Source organism: Heloderma suspectum, chromosome 7, assembly GCF_057233095.1.
Source record: "Heloderma suspectum isolate Gila_16-S chromosome 7, 16-S_ref, whole genome shotgun sequence".
Lineage (NCBI taxonomy): Eukaryota > Metazoa > Chordata > Lepidosauria > Squamata > Helodermatidae > Heloderma > Heloderma suspectum.
Window position 1 is genome coordinate 26,789,217 of NC_139464.1, and position 22,669 is coordinate 26,811,885.

At 43.2% G+C, this 22,669-nt stretch overlaps 1 protein-coding gene across 1 annotated transcript in view; it reads right to left on the minus strand.

The window, feature by feature from the left end:
• TMTC1 (transmembrane O-mannosyltransferase targeting cadherins 1) overlaps positions 1-22,669 on the minus strand; it is a 215,959-nt gene that overhangs the window by 106,939 nt on the left and 86,351 nt on the right. The window contains exons 6-8 of the mRNA XM_084809370.1: positions 9,113-9,194; positions 8,467-8,570; positions 221-410 (exon numbers count right to left, since the gene is read on the minus strand). Coding sequence (XP_084665496.1) covers positions 221-410; positions 8,467-8,570; positions 9,113-9,194 — 376 coding nt within the window. The remainder of the gene's footprint in view (positions 1-220; positions 411-8,466; positions 8,571-9,112; positions 9,195-22,669) is intronic.

Consider the following 22,669-nt stretch of genomic DNA (forward strand, 5'->3'; position numbering starts at 1 on the left):
GCTACATTCAGATCAACATGGAACAGCCCAGATCCAACATCACTTCCTGCTGGGCTATTTCTCTCTGACCAAGCCCAGACTGGGTTATGTCAGGGGAGAAGCAAAACACTTCTCTTTGCTCTCTACAGAAACACACACTCCATCACTGCAGAACAGGATTATTTCTACATAATACTCAGTATACCAAACACACACTTGAATAGGAGAAAAGCTTGCTTACCTTGAAGGCTACTATGCAATGTAGACCAAGCAGCAGCAGCACCACTGCCAAGAGAACCGTGGCAAAATTCCTCACATCCCAGATGGATTCAACCAAAGGGATGCTCCCAACCTGCCAGTCATAGCACAAAGTAACTGGAGCCAGCAGGAGCCAGGCATTGAAGGCCAGGAGGTAGGAATAAGTGAGAAACCTGCAAAAGGAAAGGTGAAGTTCAACAGCTAGTATGTTGCTCAAGGAGAAGGCAGGCTTCAGTTTTGTAATGCATTCTAAATTGTCGGCAGTAGACGGAAAGGACATTGATGCAACTGGGGCCAAGTCTGATTTGTGGGACGAAAGAACCAGTTTAAAAAAAGGAGGGAGAAAACTCAGAACTCTGCATGAATTTCCACAGTAGCATACATATTCCTGCCTTGCGTTAGAAATGGTTTCCTACTCTCATACATAAGAATGGGTGAGAATACCATTTGTTTTGTTTTTTAAATACAAACTTGCCAAATTTCGCACATTTCTTCATCAACTAGAAAGAAAGAACTTGTGATTTAAAACACTCAAATGTGGGAGAAAGTGAAACTGACAGATTCGCCTATCCAGGCAGAGGAATTTGAGCACTTAATTCTTTAAAGTCTGGGTTTGAATCCTTGCGTAAACACCATTACAATCATAACTCTAAAATTACAAATACAAAATAAAATACCCCCCCAATCCTTAGAACAGATAAAACATTTGCCTGTATCAACAAAGCCTGTACAAATAAATACGTTTTTAGCTGGTGACTGAATGATAACAGTGCTGGGGACAGCCAAATCTCTACTGGAAGGGAGTTCCACAGAGAAGGTTCTGCCACCTGTGGTAGCCTCACTGGCCACATTCCTCTATGCTGCATGTAGGAGGTGCCTTTACTGAACAAAGTCTGCTAACAGGAAGGGGAAGTGATGTAGAGAGAGGAAAGGTCAGAGATCAATCACAGTGCAGAAAGGAAAGGAGGCCATCTCCCAGAAGACCCACAGGTTGCCAGTATGGTGTAGTGATTAGAGCAACCTTCCCCAACCTGGTGTCTCCCTGCACAAGATGAGTTGGACTACAAGCCCCATCATGGCTGACTAGGGGATGCTGGGAGTTGTAGTCCAGCACATCTGGAGATCGCTGGGTTGGGGAAGGCTGGACTAGAGTACTGGACTCATCATTTCTCAGAGTTGGTGCAAGGATAAAACGGGAGGAGTGGGGGAGAAATTACATTGAGCATCTTGGAGAAAAGGCAGGATATAAATACAATAAATAACTATCTGATAACCCAGACACATTTACAGAAATGTTGGTCATATGATGAAAACAAACAAACAAATGCAAACTGCAGAACAGAAACTGATGAAAACTGGCTTTCCCGTGGTCTGGTAACATTTGGAAGCTCTGCTCATGTCAAAAGCCAAGATCACCTTGCTAATTCCCAACACGATACCCAGCCATCGGGGGCCAGAGATACCAATGTGGGGAACACGGACGAAGTGAGGGCTTCCCGTGAGATCAGAGCTTGTAATATAAACATGGAAGTGGCCCACGGGAAAGCAGACAGCATAGCTACTAGCCCTGCAACTGCTCTTGTGAACTAGATATGCAGGCAGGGAAACAGTACGTGCTGAGCCACCCCGTCTCTCAACATGTGCAAACTTTTATGGGGATGGCCGATGTACTGATTTGTTTGGCTCTTTACACAGCTTAGAGATTTGACAGAAAATATACATCACAACAAACAACAGGAATGCCAACCATGTGGATTGAAACTGTTCTGTTCTGTCTTGGCACCTCTTAGGCTCCTTCCAAACATGCTGCCAACGGCTGTGCATTGTTTTTTTCAAACCCTAAAACACTCATCACATGCTGAGCATAGTTAGCTGGTTCAAGTCTCAGCTCATCACAACAGAAAATCTTTTGGCCATTTTTGCTTGTTGTCAAATACTGAAAAGCTCTCATTAAATTTGCACGGTTTGGAAAGCATTTGCCAAACATCGCAGGAGGACCAAAGAGAGCACTTATTGATTGGCTGCAAGCCTCTCTGAAAAGGCACAGATTCCATCTGTGACAGCTTTTAAAATACTAACAATTTGGATCGCCTTCCCATTTTAATAGCCTTGAATAATGGCTTGTCTTTTGTATACACCACAAAGCTAAGAGTGGCTATGACAGTGGGCACTAAAGTTAGGGCCAAAGAATAAATTGCTGTTTTGTTTTTTAAGTAATCAGCAGGATTATATGGTGCCTTTCATGGGTAATTCTCAAAATGCTTTGCAAAAGGTATCAAGGTCTTGAAGCACTCCTTCAGAGCTAATGCTGTTAATCCTATTTTTTTTTTAAAAAAGGAGTAAGCTACACCAGTTATTTCTATGAGGTATCACTTTTTAGTGTCCAAAATACTTCGCAATTTAGCCTCCCCAAAACCTGCTGAAAATGGGAGGTAGTGAAGCTAGCAACTTACCCAAGGTCATGCAGTGGAATAGAGGAAGCTGCCTTATAACAGGGTCAGACTATTTGTCTATCTAACCTAATATGGTCTACTCTGACTGGCAGGAGACCTCCAGGTTCTCACGCAGAGGGATTTCCCATCCCCTGCTACCTCATTCATTTAGCACAGCAGTGGGCAACTGGTAGCCCTCCAGAAATGTTGGCCTACAACTCCAATCATCCCTCACCATTGGGTGTGCTGGCTAGGGCTGATGGCAGTTGTAGGCCAAAACATCTGGAGGAACACAAGTTGCCCACCCCAGTTTAGATCAACCTTCCCCAACCTGGTGACCAATGGCCAGGCTGGCAGGTCATGACAGGAGTTGTAGTCCCCACATCTGGAGGGCACCAGGTTGAAGAAGGCTGATTTGTAGTAAATGTAGATTTAGCTGGAAAGGCCACAGATTGAAGCTGGGACCTTCTGCATACAATGCATACGCTCCACCACTGAGCTATGGCTTTATGTTTAAGCACTGGTTCATTACATCCCACATTTCACAAAATTACTTCATCATGTCACAAAATTAGTCCAGATCAGCTACTTCCTTGCTTGTTTGGAGGCAGTACATCTATGTCAAAAACATACTTCAGTGCCCTCTGTTATTGAGCAGCTGGAAAATAGCACTCCTTATCCTCTGTCCTGACCTCTAAGTTTTCTACCTATGTGAGAATTCACGAAGTAAGAGAACACACAGTGAGGTGTTCTTGCTGGCTACCCCTCAACTGTAGAATTCTCTTGCTCCCTGGACTTGCCAAAGTCTGGGCCAATGATCCGGATTCACACAAAAGTATGCGTTAAATAACTCTGGGTTATTTAACTCATAGTTAGGTGTGGCCATGTGGCATTGAGCATGCATACTGCCTCCTGCGTGCTTGTCACTTCCGCTTTCCAAAACAACTCAGAACACCCAACGACAACCCATGGGTTAAAGCTCCGGGTTGTTTAACCCTAAACAGGCTGTTTCTGGGTTGTTTTGGAAAGCGAAAGTAGGCGAGTGTGCACTCACAAAGAACCCATGGTTTGTTAACCATGGGTTGTTTCATCATGCAAACCGAGTCTATGTATCTTTTCAGAGTGGTTTTCTAATTCAAATTGGCTTTTGGTGGCCAGATATAGATAGAATTATGGTTTAATTGCTATATTCAGGGTTTATTTCTTAACATATTGTTACGCACCTTGTGCTCTTAGCACAGGAAGAGCTAAAAATCAAATTAAATTAATAAAGAACCCTTTAATCCTGGCCAGCCTTCTCCAATTGAAGGGTCCATTGGTCATGCTGGCTGGAAACTATGGGAGTTGCAATCCAATACATCTCGAGAGGGCCCGGTTAGGGAAAGCTGATCGTGGCTCTTTAAAAACAAAGGAAGGCGAAATTGATTGGCGTTATCTATGAAGAGATATCAACTATATGTACAGATATTAATGACAGTACATAACACTTACAGTGCAATCCTGTTCATGTTTACTCGGAAGCAAGTCCCAACACTTTCAAGGGGGTTTAGTCCCATGTAAGCGGTTATAGGACTGCAGCCCTAGTCTTCAAATGCAATGCATTTTTTTAAAACTAAAAACTAAAAGGAGAACTGAAAATATGAACTTGCCAATTGTATGGTCCTGCCCTATGCCATATTAAAGAAAGTTTGCATGACTGAATAAAAAGAACCTAAGCATCAACTGCTATGGTGGCATAATAGATGCTTGCATGCATTTAGCCTAGTGCTTTAGAACTAATTATAAATACTGCTTCTGCAAGCAGATCTTTCTGAAGAACATAAAAGCACCAGACTCCCAGAACACAGCTCCAAGGAAAGTGGCAGCTTCAACATAAATACTGGGGACTTGCTTCCTAACTGCGATCTGAATTGCTTATATTTTTATTCCATAGTTTATGCAGTTCTGGAGAATGTTCTCTAGCCATTTGAATTAATAAATCCAATAATTGTAAGTATTTGTTTTATTCTTCCTAATGAACATCAACTTTTGAATAACTGAGGCAAAAATGCAAGTACATCAGAGAGCCAAAGAGAGTTTTGGATTTTAAAAAAAATATATTTTGCAGAATATTTTGTCAAAGATTTATAAAATTATTTATTTTTAATGAATGGGGAAATTGTTTATTTTTAGTCATGGTGTCAAGGAATCTACATTTCTAGCCCTAGATGAGAACATCTAAAAGGATGAAGCTTTGAAACAGAGTTAGCCCTTTACAGCATAGGAAGAATGCTGAAGATACTCTTTTGGAGTGGCTGCATTCGCACATAATGATAGGCAAAAAGTTCTGGCTTATTAAACCACAATGTGAATGAGCAGCGTAAACCAGCTTCAAGCCACACATTGGTGTTGGCTTCCAAATTTTGGTTTGTTTGGATGCAATCAACCATAATCTAAAGGTTTGGATATTAGGTTAAGCCAGCCTTCCACAATCCGGTACCCTCCAGTTGTGTTGGCACTAAACTCCCATCACTTCCAGCCAGCCAAAACTACCCCTGGATGGTTGGTTTACCCAGTCACACGAAGCGGACATGAATGGGCTGCGTTCAGAGTAAGCATGCATAAGATAGTGCTTGGTCAATAAGCAAGCAACAAAAGTAGCCCTGGGCTGGGACCATTTTTAATTCTTCCTGCATTTAAATGGCTAAAGCACATTATACTCATCTTGAGGATATATCACCCCACATGGGCTTCCCTTGAGAGACCCCTGCCAATGAAAACCTATACTTTATCTCTACTATCACATCATGCCGCCCCACACTGGGAGTCACTTGGCATGGATAGGTCATTTTCAGTAGCATATCCACAGTGGCTGTAAGATGTGCTTTGGCCCAAGAACCATGGCTGTATCGATACCATTCTGCATACCAGTGTCCTTTAACCTATCCAGACCCAGCACCCACGTCTTCCCCTGACATGGACCCACCTTTGAAATCAGTCATCTTTTATATTATGTTTACCTTTACTACTGGGGTGAGGAATCTGTGGCCCTCCAGATTTTGTTGGATTCCCAAATCCCATCAGCCCCAGCCAATGTGGTCAATGTCTGTAGATGATAGGAGCTGTAGTCCAACATCTGAAGAGCCACAGGTTCCTCATCCTTGCTTTGCTGTATCTGAGTATCTCTCCTTCACTCTCTGTACATCTTTTTCATTTTCTTTCCCCTGTCTTTGCCAGTCTTCCTCCTCTCTCACATCATGGCATTGCTGGTACCACTCACCTTAAGAAAAATCAAAACACTGGCTTGGGTTGCAGCCCACTAACAAGACTTGTGCCTATAGGAGGTCCTGAACCTGAGGGATGTCAGGTGGGATTCAGTCTGTATACCACCAATCACCTCTGGCCAAAGGAGAGAACTACAGGGAAATCAGCCAGACCAGCAAGGCAGGTCTTAAGAGGAAGACAGCAGAATGGATTATGTGGTACTAGCACTGCTTGACCTTTATAAAAGCTTCCGGGTCAGGCTGGCTCACTGGTCTGAGCTAGAGATGCTTGAGGAATGTGATCTTTGTGAATTCTGATGTGAACTGATCTGATTCGCACCTCCCAGACCGATGTGCCAATCAGAATGTAATTATCCTTTTTCAAAACACACACACACACACACACACGTACGTACATACGTACGTACGTAGAAATAGGACAGAACGAACTTACAAATGAACACCCATGAGGTTAACATGGACTGGAAACAGAATGATCTCTCCATCCCTACCCACAATAAAGACTTTGCTACTGCAATAGGCCACTTTCCGTTTGCCCCCTATCTTCACATGACAGATGTCCAATACCCACCAGTTGAGCTATACATGCATGCGCACAAGCTCCCTCTCTCAAAAGAAGCTGTTATGGTTATCTTCTTGAAATTATTCAGCTGACAAAAAGACAAGTATGCAAAGCAATACAGAGACTGGGAAGGTTTTGCTGCATGGATTGGCTGCCCGATAGGAGTGCCTCAGAGTAAACAAACCAATACAGCAGAGATATAGAGCCCATAAATAACAGCACCTGGTTATAATTGCAGCCACATATGTTTTACAACATTATTATGAAGTGCCTTGTCAGGTGCATTTGATTTAGAGCCATGCAAAAGATGGAAAGAGCCCCGAGCTAAAACAGCCCCAAGCTAAAACAGCTTCAGCTGTAAATACCGAAATGAAAAACAATGAAGTATTACTCCTAATGAAGGACATTAATAACATCCTTCCAGTATTTAGGAAGAGTTAAAATTCTGCTGATTATCCAAGGAAGCACACACAGGTCTTTAAAAAGAAAAAGTTAAACCTACCCCATGCTGTTCTTGTCCACTCCACCCTCTTACACGACCCCTGAGAATACTTGTTTTTCCTTCTCCAGGGACTCCCGGTTTAATCTCTTGCAGAGATACAAAGAGTTGTTTGTCTGTCTTCCAGGCAGCTCTCTCTTCTGGTGGCTTCTACACTACAGTTTCTCTCCCACTTTATTTTTTGCACCTCTAAGGGATAAACCTAAGTGTCTAGGCATTAGGCTCGCCTGGGCCAAAAGACCCTGGAGTACTGAAGGCTCATATGGGCAACGTAGTCTCCCCGAAAATAGAGACTCCCATTACGTTCTATGCATTAGCATGACCAATATTTGGGGGGAAAAGGACAATCCATGAACAGCTTCCACAGAAAGCCAACTGATAATGTGGTGCTCATTCTGCAACATTTGCTGGTTCAGGCTGGCTTCTCTAGCCTTTCAGAGAAATTGCCTAATTTAAATGAGGGCTCAGATCTCCTTTGTACTACAGCTCTTTGGAAGAAGCATCCTGAGGCTATTTGACAAGATCAGCTGCTGCATTTACCCAAGCTTTTGATGTGGTGATGATTATCCTTGGACCCTGGGCAGCTTTCTGAAGCTGCAGGAGTTCATGCTTCTGGTAATGGATCTTGAGCTATGGCCAGCACCTAGCTTAACAATTTAGAGCAAGTGAAATAGTCAGGAAGTAAAGCCCTAAAGATTTGCTGTTTTCTTCTATAGGCATAATTTCTGTGTTCTCCTTTGCATTTTGACATAAATGCTTTCTGTTTTAAGGTTACAAATTTCTGCCCTGGATTAATTTTGGAAACATTGCTTGCCCCACAATTTCCTCTTTGGCTAGCTGCAACAGCATTTTGTGGGCTAACCTCCTGCACAGGTTTGTTTTGAAGATCAAGTGAGATAATGCTGCACCTACTATTCTGAATTCTATGGAGAAAGGGCAGAATACAAATGGGGCAAATGAATAACATAAAATATATGTGTACGTGCTCAAGACCCAAACACATCTTGACGTTTAAGCACTTTGTTAAGTATTTGTCCAAGCTTAGGGTCATTTATGTATGTTATGGGAGATGCCCATAATCTGAGGACTGTCAATATTCATGTGTGAATGCTAAGAGCTCAAAATTAATTTCATGAATGCCTCAAAATAGGTTTCTATTTCCTTACTTTTCAGACATTCACAAGCAAATGCAGACAATCACATTTAGGAACTGTCAAAACATACCCGCATACTTATGAATTTTCAGACATTTATAACATTCGTCTGGAGTTGGCAGCGCTCATATGTGAATGTCAACTATCACCACGTTTTAGACATCCCCTGAAACATATACTGGAAAGGTTTTATAGATTTGCCTCTGTCTAATTCCACAGATATTACAAGGGGGAAGCAACAAAGATTATGGGGTAGATTGGTTCATGTTCAAGGGAAGGGAGGCATCAGTCCAAATGTATGTGGCTCCTGATACTATACCTTGTAAGAAGATATGGCGAGAATGAAGCTGGATTGTCCTGTTCTGAAAACGCTGGCATGGAACCTCCCATTATCCAGAGACGAAAATACAAAAGTAGGATCACCTTCAGAAAAGAAGAGCAAACACTGGGGTTATTACTACAGAGAGGCATACAATTCCTTACAGCCCACAAACCAGGGGGCTATTAAATACTTGATTTCCAGCCTCAAAGGCTCCTCACTGTCACCTGATAAGCAAGGCTGGTCCTACCATCAGACAGCCACCTCAGGCAGCTGATTTCAGTCATCACAAAGGAGCATAAAATTCTTATTTAATTTATTATTATTGAATGTTTACAGCCAAGGGTGGGGAGAGGTGCTTGTGGGTTTTTCCACCTCTGGTGACAAAATTACTTGGCTGGTCTAGAGTACCTAGAGTACTATGTACCTTTTCTGAGGGACAGAGAGCTATCCTGCCAGAGGCTGCAAAATGTCTTGGGCCAGCCCTCCTGACCTAGGATTGCTATTCTTATGTACATTCTTATGCACTGAGTAGACTAAGATACTACTATATTGACATACTCTTGAAACTGAGAAGTTACTATTCTAATATAATTCATCTGAAGAAATTAACGGAAATAAGAATATATTTTTTAGTAATACTTACATAGGTAAGAACCAAGGCAGCCCTCTTTAAAAAAGGTCTTGTGGTATACAAGAACTTCTGTTTGTTACTCGTGGTCAGGTAACTGAAATGTAAAAAAGAAAGCATTTATAAAAGTGGTTATCAGCGGACACCAATCTTTTGGAACTAGATGCAGGTAATTCATTATGTTTATACACTGTCTTTCCACCAATGCATTGAAGGCATTCACAGTTTAAAATGATGGTTTTTAATTTAATAGATGTGGTACAAAAAGAAAAAAATGGACATGGATGGAAGAGAAAAATGAGCAATGTACCAGAGTGCCCCCACCAAAGGTAGTCTACAAGAGAGAAGGCCTCTTCATTTATCATGCTCCATTTATGGAATGCCCTCCCCAAGGAAGCTCACCTGGCACCTACATTGTGATCTTTTCAACGACAGGCAAAGACCTTTCTTGTCTCCAAAGCATTTGGCAGATTTTGGTTTGAGACTGTTATGGCTGTTTTTATACATCTATATATTTATCTATTCCTGTGCTGATTGTCCTTTTGTAGTGTATTTTAGTCTTTCATATGGTATTTTATTCTTGTAACTGTTTGCAATCCTCCCAGAGAATTGGTTAGATTAAAAATATAATACATAAATAACAAAAGCATGAGACAGTTCTGGAAGACGTTAGGAGCCCAATGGCCATTGGTCCCAGCCAGGCTGGTAGAGGGAGGACCTTGCTGTCTCACCTCTCCCTCTGAAGCAAAGCATATCACAGAAGAACTGCATCTTTAGGCATGGCCACCACATGTGTGGGTATGATCTATTTTTTAATTGGGTATACCTCATGGGCTGGGGTCCTAGACTTTTACTCCATGGACAAAAGTAGAGGGATACTCAGGCAATTACTCCTTTCATAAGCAGAACTCTCTGTTATCATCTAGAAGCTTTTTCTGTTAATGAAGTAAAAGCTTAGGACCCCAGCCATGGTGCCTCCATTGCCTCTGTTCCACTTAGCCATCATAAAAATTATTTATAGATAATTGGGTTGTAAAAATTAAAGGTGTTCAGTCTCTGCTGTTCAATCTGTGAGGCAAAAGGGAACACTGTGATATGCCTCTATCGCACTCAGCCAACTAGTCAGGCGATGCAAGGCGAAATGTCAGTTTAGAAGTCCCAACAACAAAAGAGAACAGGTTGCGAACTTTTCCAGTGTAAAAGAAAAATGTCAAAAGCAGTCTTTTGATCAACATTTTTATGGTAGACAGCAAGCAATTTTAACAACCCTTAACCTATGAAGAAAAGCTCTCCATGCCAACAAAGCAAGACAGACAAAGCCCACATGAGGTGGGTTTAAAATTTAAACAGCAAAAATGAACATGGGGGGAATCTGGATGTGTTCCAGAAAGTGCATCGTCTAATTAAAACAATCCTATGTCATGTCAAAAAAAATAATAAAATGAACCATGTAACACAAAGAAAGCTAAATTATCTCTGACCCTTTACATCTATTTATTAATAAATGTCACCATTTGATTTTGGCATCTAAATTACATGCCAAACTAGACTAAAAAGGGTCTAAACCTGCAAGGTCCACGCATTTTGAATGTGTGACTAGCAGCTAAGTCTTTTTTTCATTTTTACTTTAGAGTAAGCATAGGGATCCCAATCTAGATCGGGACCCTACTGTGTGTGGGGGGGTTGGGGGTGTAATATCCGGATCAGGGTTCCTCCACCTACTCTAGAGTAAAAATGAAAAGACAACAGCTGCTAGGCACACATTGAAAGAAATGCTCTATTTTGGTCATAAGAAACTAAAAATAACAACACTGCCAAACACCTCATGATTCCAGTGGCCACCATATAAGAACAAGAACGAATCTATTTCTCTCCTAATTGTAATTACTTGAAGCTAGGGATGTATGCATTTTGTTAAATCTGCTCCATCTGTGTTTCATGGATTGTCTTTCGTTCTGTTGTCTGCTCATTGACGGAATCAGATTTTTTAAATGAAAATTTCATTCCTGTTTGCACTAGTGCAAATACATTAGCATTAATGTGCACTTCTGCCAGTGTTGTTGTTGTTCAGTCGTTAAGTCATGTCCGACTCTTCGTGACCCCGTGGACCACAGCACACCAGGCCTTCCTGTCCTCTGCTCTTTCCCGGAGTGTGCTCAAATTCATATTCATTGCATCGGTGATGCTATCTAGCCATCTCATCCTCTGCCATCCCCTTCTCCTTTTGCCTTCCATCTTTCCCAGCAACAGGGTCTTTTCCAGGGAGTTTTCTCTTTGCATTAGGTGGCCAAAATATTTGAGCTTCAGCTTCATTATCTGTCCTTCCAATGAGCAGTCAGGGTTGATTTCCTTTAGGATGGACTGATTTGACCTCCTTGCAGTCCAGGGGACTCGTAAGAGTCTTCTCCAGCACCACAGTTCGAAAGCATCAATTCTTCGGCGCTCAGCCTTCCATATAGTCCAGCTCTCACAGCCATACATTACTACTGGGAAAACCATAGCTTTGATTATACGAATCTTTGTCAGCAAGGTGATGTCTCTGTTTCTTACTATGCTGTCTAGGTTTGCCATAGCTTTCCTCCCAAGGAGCAAGCGTCTTTTAATTTCATGGCTACAGTCACTATCTGCGGTGATTTTGGAGCCCAAGAAAATAAAATCTGTCACTGCTTCCATTTCTTCCCCTTCTATATGCCAGGAAGTGATGGGGCCAGATGCCACGATCTTAGTTTTTTTAATGTTGAGTTTCAAACCAGCTTTTGCACACTCCACTTTCACCCTCAACAAGAGGTTCTTTAGATCCTCTTCGCTTTCTGCCATTAGGGAGGTATCGTCTGCGTATCTGAGGTTGTTGATAATTCTCCCAGCAATCTTAATTCCGACCTGTGATTCATCCAACCCGGGGTTTCTCATGATGTACTCTGCATATATATTAAATAAGCAGGGTGATAATATACAGCCTTGTCGTACTCCTTTCCCAATTTTGAACCAATCGGTTGTTCCATGTCTGGTTCTTACTATTGCTTCTTGACCCTTGTACAGGTTTCTCGGGAGACAGGCAAGGTGGTCTGGTACTCCCATCTCTTTCAGAATTTGCATGTTTGTTGTGATCCACACAATCAAAGGCTTTAGCGTATTCAATGAAGCAGAAATAGACGTTTTTCTGGAATTCTCTTGCTTTCTCCATGATCCAGCAAATGTTGGCGATTTGATCTCTAGTTCCTCTGCCTCTTCTAAACCCAGCTTGTACTTCTGGTAGTTCTTGGTTCACATACTGCTGAAGCCTAGCTTGTAGGATTTTGAGCATCACCTTGCTGGCATGTGAAATGAGCACAATTGTGCGGTAGTTTGAACACTCTTTGGCGTTGCCCTTCTTTGGAACTGGAATGTTAACTGACCTTTTCCAGTCTTGTGGCCACTGTTGAGCGTTCTAAATTTGTTGGCATATTGAGTGCAGCACTTTAACAGCATCATCTTCTAGGATCTTAAATAGCTTAGCTGGAATACTGTCATCTCCGTTAGCTTTGTTGTTAGTAATGCTTCCTAAGGCCCACTTGATTTCACTCTCTAGGATGTCCGGCTCAAGTTCAGTGACTGCACTATCATGGCTATCAGGGACATTAAGATCTTTCCTGTATAGTTCTTCTGTGTATTCTTTCCACCTCTTCTTAATCTCATCTGCTTCTGTTCGGTCCCTGCCTTCTTTGTCCTTTATCATGCCTGTCTTTGCACAAAACGTTCCCTGGAGATCTCTAATTTTCTGGAAAAGATATCTAGTCTTTCCCGTTCTATTGTTTTGCTCGATTTCTTTGCATCGTTCATTTAAGAGGGCCTTCTTGTCTCTCCTTGCTATTCTCTGGAACTCTGCATTCAGTTGGATATATCTTCCCCTTTCTCCCTTGCTTTTCGCTTCCCTTCTTTCCGCAGCTACTTGTAAAGCCTCATCAGACAGCCACTTTGCTTTCTTGCATTTCTTTTTCTTTGGGATGGATTTCGTTGCTGCCTCCTGAACAATGTTACGGACCTCCGTCCATAGTTCCTCAGGCACTCTATCAGGTCTAATCCCTTAAATCTATTCGTCACCTCCACTGTATATTCATAAGGGATACGATTTAGGTCATACCTGAATGGTTTAGTGGTTTTCCCTACATTCTTCAATTTAAGCTGAAATTTTGCAACAAGAAGCTCATGATCTGAGCCACAGTCAGCTCCAGGTCTTGTTCTGACTGACTGTATGGAGCTTCTCCATCTTCGGCTGCAAAGGACATAATCAATCTGATTTCGATATTGACCATCTGGTGATGTCCATGTGTAGAGTCGCCTCTTGTGCTGTTGGAAAAGAGTGTTTGCTATGATCGGCGTGTTCTCTTGACAAAACTCGATTAGCCTTTGTCCTGCTTCATTTTGTACACCAAGGCCATGCTTGCCTGTTATCCCGGTGATTTCTTGACTTCCTACTTTAGCATTCCAATCCCCTATGATGAAGAGGACACCTTTTTTTGGTGTTAGTTCTAGAAGGTGTTGTAGATCTTCATAGAACCGATCAACCTCAGTTTCTTTGGCCTCAGTGGTTGGGGCATAGATTTGAGTTACTGTTATGTTGAATGGTTTGCCTTGGATTCGTACTGAGATCATTCTATCATTTTTGAGATTGCACCCCAGTACTGCTTTTCCCACCCTTTTGTTGACTATGAGTGCTACTCCATTTCTTCTAAGGGATTCTTGCCCACAGTAGTAGATATGTGGGTCACCTGAATTAAATTCGCCCATGCTTGTCCATTTTAGTTCGCTGATTCCCAAGATGTCGATGTTCAGTCTTGCCATCTCATGTTTGACCACCTCCAGCTTACCTTGATTCACTGATCTTACATTCCAGTTCCTAAACAATATTGTTCTTTGCAGCATCGGACTTTCTTTTCACCACCAGACACGTCCACAGCTGAGTGTCCTTTCAGCTTTGGCCCAGCTGCTTCACTCTTTCTGGTGCTACTTGGAAATACCCTCTGCTCTTCCCCAGTAGTATATTGGACACCTTCCGACCTGAGGGGCTCATCTTCCGGCATCATATCTTTTAGCCTTGTGATACGTTCCATGGGGTTTTCTTGGCAAGAATACTGGAGTGGGTTGCCATTTCCTTCTCCAGTGGACCACATTTTGTCAGAACTCTCTGCCATGACCTGTCCGTCTTGGGTGGCCCTGCATGGCATAGCTTATGGCTTCACTAGTTACGCAAGCCCCTTCTCCACAACAAGGCAGTGATCCATGAAAGGCTGTGCCAGTGTAGATTTGTGCAAATCCCCCCCCACAGTTGTTGTTGTTGTTGTTGTTTTTACTCATTCGCAACTCCATGGGATCAGCACGACTGGGAAAAAGGCAGTCTACTGCAGAATCTGCAGGCCAGAGTCATAGAAATCCAAACTCTTTTGAATCCCTTGTGGATTTCTCCAACCTCCTACTTGGACCGCAGCCACATGTTCAGACTGCCCTTGGAGTTTCCTGAAACCCAGTCTAGTGCCTTGCCTAATTAACCATTTTACTACCAGGACAGGCCAATATGTAGATGAATGTTCCTGTATAAGCTGCACATATAGAAACACAGATACCTAATTCATATATTCAATGTCCTCAAACAGTATAAGAAGCAAGCTCATCACCCTCTCCTCCACCATGCAAGTAACATCCTGTGGGAGTCAGGCACTCTGTGTGGAAGTCCAGGTTGTGGGATTATTGCCCCTCAGAAAGTAGGAGGGGAAATCTTATCAGGCCTTTGCAGTACTGGATATTCACATGGAACCCGAGTCTTATTCAGTCTTAGTCTTGTGACTTAGTAAGTAGGCTACCTAGGACTATCTGCACTCACTCAGTCCTTAGACCAAAAGTACAAAACCTCAGATCCGGGGGCCAAATCCAATCCTCCAGGGCTTCTGGGGTTTATTGATTGACTGAATTAATTTGTACCCTGTCTTTATACCAAGAAAAACAGCACTCACAGCAGATTACAATCATAAATAAAACTTGATTAAAACAATAATAAAACAATGCATTAAAATGGTTTCCCCAACCACAATCATTTGGTGGTTTCCTGGCTTTTGTGCAATTTTCTCCCCATTCTAAATGGTTGAAATGCCTCTTCTAAGGTTTAGTTACCAATAGTAAAACTTTAAGCTAAAATATGCTGGTATTTATTTATTTTCCCCTTTGGCCTTAAGCCCCGTCCCCTCTTGCCTTTGGCCCTGCCCACCATTGGACTGTGGCCCCCAAAAGCTTCTCCGAAATGGAATTTGGCCCCCAGGCTGAAAGAGGTTCTACATCTCTGCCTTAAACTGAGCCTTCTTTTCATACACAGAAACAGGATATGCAACACTGACCTGAGTAATTGACAGGCCGTATGAAGCATCTGGGTTTGCTAGGCTCCTATCAATACTAGGAACCTGGCATTGTTCTTTCCTGGTCAACAGAGCAGTATTTTTTTTGTCTGTTGCACTTCAGGCTTTAGCTTGTAGAAACTGACCAGCTCAGGCTCCAGCCTGGCCCCTGAGACTCCATTATCTCTTAACTCAGTGAAAATGCCAGTCAGTGTTACAAAAAGATTTAGCTGCTCAGCATAACTACATGGTAAACACTTCCAAAATGTATCTCTCACTGAGGCACACTTTTTAAAAAACCTGAAGACAACAGGCAACCACCTCTTAAATGTTGGGAGTGGGGGGTGGCCAAGCATATTTGTACAGAGGTTGTTTTATTTTTTACCTTGCTTCCATGTTAGCTTCCCCATAAGTCACTATGAAATTGCTTTGTCACTTTCTGTCAGGGTGGACACTGAGCCCATAGAATCCCAGAGTAGTTCTGATTCTGAGGAAGAGAAGTCGCTCCTGGGAGAGGAGCGCGCCCCTTTTTCCCAGTGCCCGCAGCTGCCAGAGATTCCTCCCACCCACATTCCTAGATTAGAAAGCAGTCCAGAGAGTGACCCAGCACCGACAGCAGACTGGTTAGATGCGCGGCGCAGACGCGGAGAGCGGCGCCAAATGGAGAGCGCGGAAAGGAGGCGTAGCGCCCAGTTGGCGCTCAAAGAACGGTTGCGCCCAGAGGAGCCAAGGGAAAAGGGGAGGGATTCTCCCTAGTCCTTATATTCAGGGGTCTGCCAGTAATTGCTTTTCAAACGGGGACTAACTGTTCTAACTTAGGGCATAGGGATGCTGCTGCTCAGATCTAGTTGCTACCTGTAGAGCTGTTAAGTTGTAAAAGAAGAATAAAGCTTTAAAAAGAGTCCCTTTGTCTGTGTCTGGACTTGGCTACTAGATTAGACTGAGAGCCCTCCAAGGAGCCCTTGACACTTTCTTTTCTAAAAAGCCTTTCAGGAATAAGCCATAATTACAACAGCAAACAGAGAAATGCTTAAGAAAGCAAAGAGTTCTCTCATATACCCCACCCCCTCTACATACATACATACATACATACATACACACACAGTTCGAATGGAGGCCAAGAGAGATCTGGCAGCTGTGATTTCCTGAAAAGGAGAGCTCCTCACAAAATGACATCAGTGCTGTACCAAGGCCTTATTATAACCTAAGACAGCAGGGTAGGTGGCCTAATAAAGCTCAAGACCATGCGGGTTTATAGCGGTGTGAAAAGTTGCTGGTACCAGATGGAGTTGTGCGAATCAAAACAAACTCCTCAGAAGACCGGACAGCTTGTCTTTGTTAAGAAGAAAAACTAAGAGGCCCAATTCACATAAGCGAAAGAGAGGCTTGATGGCTACTTGAAATCAGTGGTAAGGTAATATTAGCCTCTGGACTTAACGTTCTTACCGAGGGGGGTACTCTTTAGACGGTAACATGCATTATATCAGAATGCAGTAAGTCAGGCCTGCTGGAATTTGGGGGCCCTCCTGTTCATTCCGCTGAGCAGGGCCATTGACCTCTGGCCCAAAGTCCTGCCCTGATGGTACCATTGTCTGAAATGCAGCCACATGGAGGCCTGCTTCACATGGAAGCCATTTGTCTGTAGAGGCTGACAGACTTGGGCCTACATACACACTTCAGAGAGCAGCTCCGTCTTGATGAACCCCTGCTGGTTAGGGAGAGCTCTGCTCCATATAACACCCCCTGGGGAGATAGCGTAATCAGCAGGACAGAGCAGCTTCTTTTCAACAGTGGAATGAGGCTCTGGAACAAGCCTCCTGGGGTAGTCTGACACTGGGCCTTCTTGCTGAGATTCAGCAGATGGCAAAGCCCAACAGTTTAGGCCAAATTTTTGTAATTAAAAACTGGGCTGATTCTTCCTTGTGATATATTCTGATGGGGTTGAATTTAATGTGATTTCATAGGAGTTGCTTGAACAAGGGTGATTTAGCCACTTCAAGGTATAGGAGAGGCAGGGTTAAAAAAAATATTTTAAATAATGTGGTTCCACACATTTTCAGCACAGGAAATCACACAGATACACACTTTTTACTTCTACACAGCTGGGGGAGAGTTTTTTGAAAATATGGAGATTTCCATGACAAACCACTACATATACACAGCTAGCCACGTGTGGCAACATCCACACATGTAAGCATCCACCTCACCACTTCCTTCCTTCCTTCCTTCCTTCCTTCCTTCCTTCCTTTCTTTCTTTTCATGAATTAGGACAATGCTTACATACTGATTGCTATTGTTATTCAACATTTATAGAACATTTTAATTAACTCATAGAAGAACATAAGGAGAGCCCTGCTGGATCAAACTGTCCATGAAATCCATAGTTCCACAGTGGCCAACCAGGTGCCTCTAGGAATCCCATAAGCAGGGCATAAAGGCAGTAGATCTTCCCTGCTATTGCTTTCCCGCAACTGGTATCTAGTGGCATGTTGCCTCTAACGCTGAGGTTCCATCTAACCACAATTGTTTATACCAATTAACAGAATGATCCTCCATATATTTGTCTAACCCCACTTCTTTTTTTGTCTCACTTATTTAAATGTACTTATATACTGCCCTTCATACAAATATATCCCAGGGTGATTCACAATAAGAAAATGCACCATTCATACACATATAACTACATCAGAAAACTTTGAGAAGTAGGCTTGAATGGGCTTTTTCTTTACCCAGGTCTTAGAAAAATCTCCTAGTAAAAAATTATATTCAGATCCCAATATGTTTTGCCTTGTTTGTGGTCACTGTTGTACTATCATGACCCCTGGCCCTCAGACTTTTCAATGAGCAGCACAGGACTCTGATGAGGACAAGACTCAGGCTGCTTCCTGAGTGGACATATCATCAGTACCTTATTCAAGCCCCTCCTGTCCAGAGGATGCTGCCCTGACACCATCCTCTGACTCAGAGGATGACACCCTGGCAGAACCTCCTCCTCCCTAGCATCACAGAAGTCTAAGACTACACAATCAAGTGAGAGCATTTTAACAGGCCAGTTAGCTCTACCACAGGAGGTGTGGAGATAACCACCCTACAAGGCTTATCAGCTTACATAAAGCTTCAGTAGGATTCAGCTCGCTGCTGAGATAACATCCTCCTACAGTTGTCCTAGCAGAAGAGAGCCTCAACCAGCAGATCTCATTTGGAGCTATCCAAGGTCCTATTTTCATCTGCCCTCTGCATAAGATTACTTCTGCCTTGACTTTTCCTATCTTTACTGGACTTTACCTGCCTTGAGCTGACTCTTATCAGATGCTATCGGCTTTCCCTAAGAGCCTCAGGTACCCACAGAAAAGGACTCTTCTATTGGGAAGGGAAAGACAGCACTTTTATCTTTCACCCACTCCCTGCACAATTTGAGACCCACAAGGTGAACACAGCCTGCCAGTAATGTATGTTGGCCCATTACTGAGAAGCAAGTCCTACCCAGTTCAACAGGACCTACTCACTATATTGTTGCAGTCAAGTAGTGACTTAACTCTGCGCTGTCTGCTTAAGTACAACCCAGTTTCCACACTCCCCCATCCTTCCTGTTTTTCCTAGGACTAGAAGAAACCCTGATTTAGGCCAGCATTAAGAACCTTGCAAGAGAGCTGTATGTAACCCTGTTAAGTTTCCACTAGTCAAGGTTTAAGAGACAACACAGTCCCAAGAAAGCGCTTAGGATTGCACTATAAGTCCTATTGGCTTGGGGGGGGGGGGGCTAAGCATATCTAACATTTCCTGGATTACCCTCATTAACATTTTAAGAAATAGCTATTACTGGTTTCTAATTTTTGTCATCAAGGACAAAATATCTGAAAATCCAATATGTGGTTTTATATGATTTGTTTGAAATCTTACTTTCAAATTTGCTTCAGCTCTCCCTGGTTTCACAAGAACCAAAGCTGACGCTCATGATGGCTGAATAATGTCCCATTGCTGCCAAGGCAATCCAACAACGACCTTTTACAGGCTCCGCAGCTTGCTTGCAATAGACTTCCTCCTTCTCCAGCTCCCCACAAAACATGCATTAAAAGCCAGAGATTCTTCACTGTTCACAGTTCACAAAAGAGACAAGACAACCATAGGGCTTCTTCATACAAGGTCAGAAAATACACCGTACAAAGAGCGAATGAAGTGAGGGCCGTTTCCCCCCTCCCCTCTCTTTTATTCTGTGACACGTGACACAAATTCTTTTCTCTTCCAAGTGCCCTCAGGGTACCCACATGGATGAGACAGAGAAGAAAAGCAGACGAGAAACATATAATGTGCCAATAGCAGGGACAGAAGTGCATCTGTACAGAATGGGGGCAGGGGAGGCTTCCCCTCCTGCCAAGCATTCCGGCAAACATCTGCCAGCTGATCAAGCAAGGCCGAGCAAGCCAGGTTACAAGCCCTCAGCCAGGCACTCAGAGCCTCTCCCACTCATACAAAACCAGGTGCAGCAATTGCAAATGATGACTTCATTGATTTCGGCCATCTCCTCCCTTCCTTTCCAAGAACCAGATCCCTATGCTCCAGAGACAGCAACAAAGCTTTATTTGGATGCCCCTCTTGGACTGGTGGCATATGTCTCCTGGGAAATATTTTGTGTGTCTCTTTCTATTATGCGTCTTTTAGTCTTCGAATGTTTAAAATTAAGATAGATGGATACAAGCTCCTTTTAAACGTCCAATTAAGGTATTTTGGTGGCCAAGCCTGTGGGGCAGTATTCCCAGGTGGCCGCCATTTTAAGGAACAAGGATGCTATTTAGTGTGATTCTGACACGAGGGGTAGGGTGTGATGCGGTTTTCCCTGGGACATTTCTCACAAGCCCAGTTACACGCTGCAGCTCCCAGTTGTTGTGACCCAGGTCCTGAACTCTGCAACCTCTACACCAGAGGCGGAGGAATCCTGGGACACCAAATATAAGGAGATTTCTGGAGCCTCTCTTCCTCTCAGGAAGCAGCTGGTAAAAAGCCCCCCTTGCAGAGACCTCCACCAGTTATGAGAGTAAGGAACCAGCAGGGACCATGCTTCCTCTCAAGGAATGTCTCTCCCTCCTGATAGCCTCTGGGCTAAACCAGAGGTTCACTAGATATGCGGCATGTAGCTAGGTAGCTTATCTTTACTAAATGACAGATGCAGGGAGGGTGGGTGAGAAACTTGTTTTTTTACTGGGAAATGTTTTTCTTAAGTGTTCTAGCTGCACGGGGGGGGGGGGAATTTTCGTTCTGCTCATGCTAGGAAGGGAAGCGATAAGCCTGCCCACCGCATGCACCCTTGTCCATCCCATGAGCCTGTAAATTTAGTAAGGAAATACAAGGTGTTCAGTTGCATGCTACATATCTAGCGAGTGTATGGCTTGGCCAACACTAACTTCTCTCCAGAAACTCCCCTGGCTTCTGGGATCCTGCCTTTGGCACCACGCAACACCTGGAGGTGCAACAATACTCAAGGAGATTTGCAAGGAAACTTATATACGTCCTCAGAACTATATATGACCTCAGCAAAACCCACTGATTCTCCACCACAAATGCCCCCAGTCAGGCTTATTTCCAGTCGCAGAGCCTGGCCATGGGGAAAAAAAACAGGCTAAAATAGGCTGCAGGGAGATTTGTAGGAGGGAATGAGCAAGCAGGGGGCTAATTAAATATCCCCGTACCACCCACCTGTCAGATGTCCCTCATCCCCTCCATGATCATTACATGGGCATGTTTAGCCTTGAGAAGAGAAGTCTGAGGGGAGATATGATAGTGCTCTTCAAATACTTGAAAGGTTGACACAGGAAGGCCAGGATCTCTTGTCGATCATCTCAGAATGGAGGACACGGAATAATGGGCTCAAGTTACAGGAAGCCAGATTCTGGCTGAACATCAGGAAAAACATCCTGACTGTTAGAGCAATACGACAATGGAACCAATTACCGGGGGGGGGGGGCTCTCCCACACTGGAGGCATTCAAGACGAGGCTGGACAGCCATCTGTCAGGGATGCTCTGACTTGGATTCCTGCATTGAGCAGGGGGTTGGACTCGATGGTCTTGTAGGCCACTTCCAACCCTACTATTCTATTATTCTATATATAGGAGGGAAATTATGACTTGATAGGTATAACTGAAACTTGGTGGGATGACTCCCATGACTGGAATACAGCAATTGAAGGATATAACTTTTTCAAAAAGAACAGGAGGAACAGAAAGGGAGATGGAGTTGCAAATATGTTAAAAATACATCTCTGCACAGAAATACAGGAGGATGAGCTTGGTAGCCCCATCGAGAGCATCTGGGTTGAAATAAATGGAGCAAAGAATAAGCCGAACCTGGTGGTCAGAGTCTACTACCAGCCACCCAATCAAGGAGAAGACGAGGATGAAACTTTTGAAAAGCAAATAGCCAAGGTTTCAAGGAAGCATGATGTAGTAGTAATGGGGGACTTCAATTTCCCCAATATTTGTTGGGAGACAAATTCTGCAACACATGGTCCCTCCAAGAGATTCCTGAGTTGTGTTGCTGATAATTTCCTCCTACAGAAAGTAGTGGAAGGAACTAGAGGATTGGCTATCCTTGACAAGATCCTAACCAACAGAGATGACTTAGTGGATAAAGTAGCAGTTACAGAAACTCTGGGGGAAAGTGACCATGTTATACTTGAGTTCTTGGTTCTAAAGGAAGCAAAAGCCGACTGTAGTCAAACGCGTATCCTGGATTTTAGGAAAGCTGATTTTAATAAACTCAGAACAATGATAAGTAAAGTCCCATGGCAAGCGACTCTAATGAGAAAAGGTGTCCAAAATAGGTGGGAGTTTTTAAAAAAGGAAATTCTAAAGGCACAGTTACAAACAATTCCAAAAAGAAAAAACGGTAGAAGACAACAGAAGAAGCCAATGTGGCTTCACAAAAAGCTTAGAGATGACCTGAAAACAAAAAAGGACACATACAGGAAGTGGAAGGAAGGCTAAGCTACAAAGGAAGAATGCAGGCAGGTAGCACAGAATTTCAGGAATGGTGTCAGGAAGGCTAAAGCTAAGAACGAGGTGAGGTTAGTGAGGGATGCTAAAAGCAACAAAAAAGCTTTTTTTCAGATACATGCATAGTAAAAGACAGAGGAAAGAAATGGTGGTTCAACTATTAAATAAGGATGGCAAAATGATAACAGATGACAAGGAAAAGGCAGAAGTGCTCAATTCCTA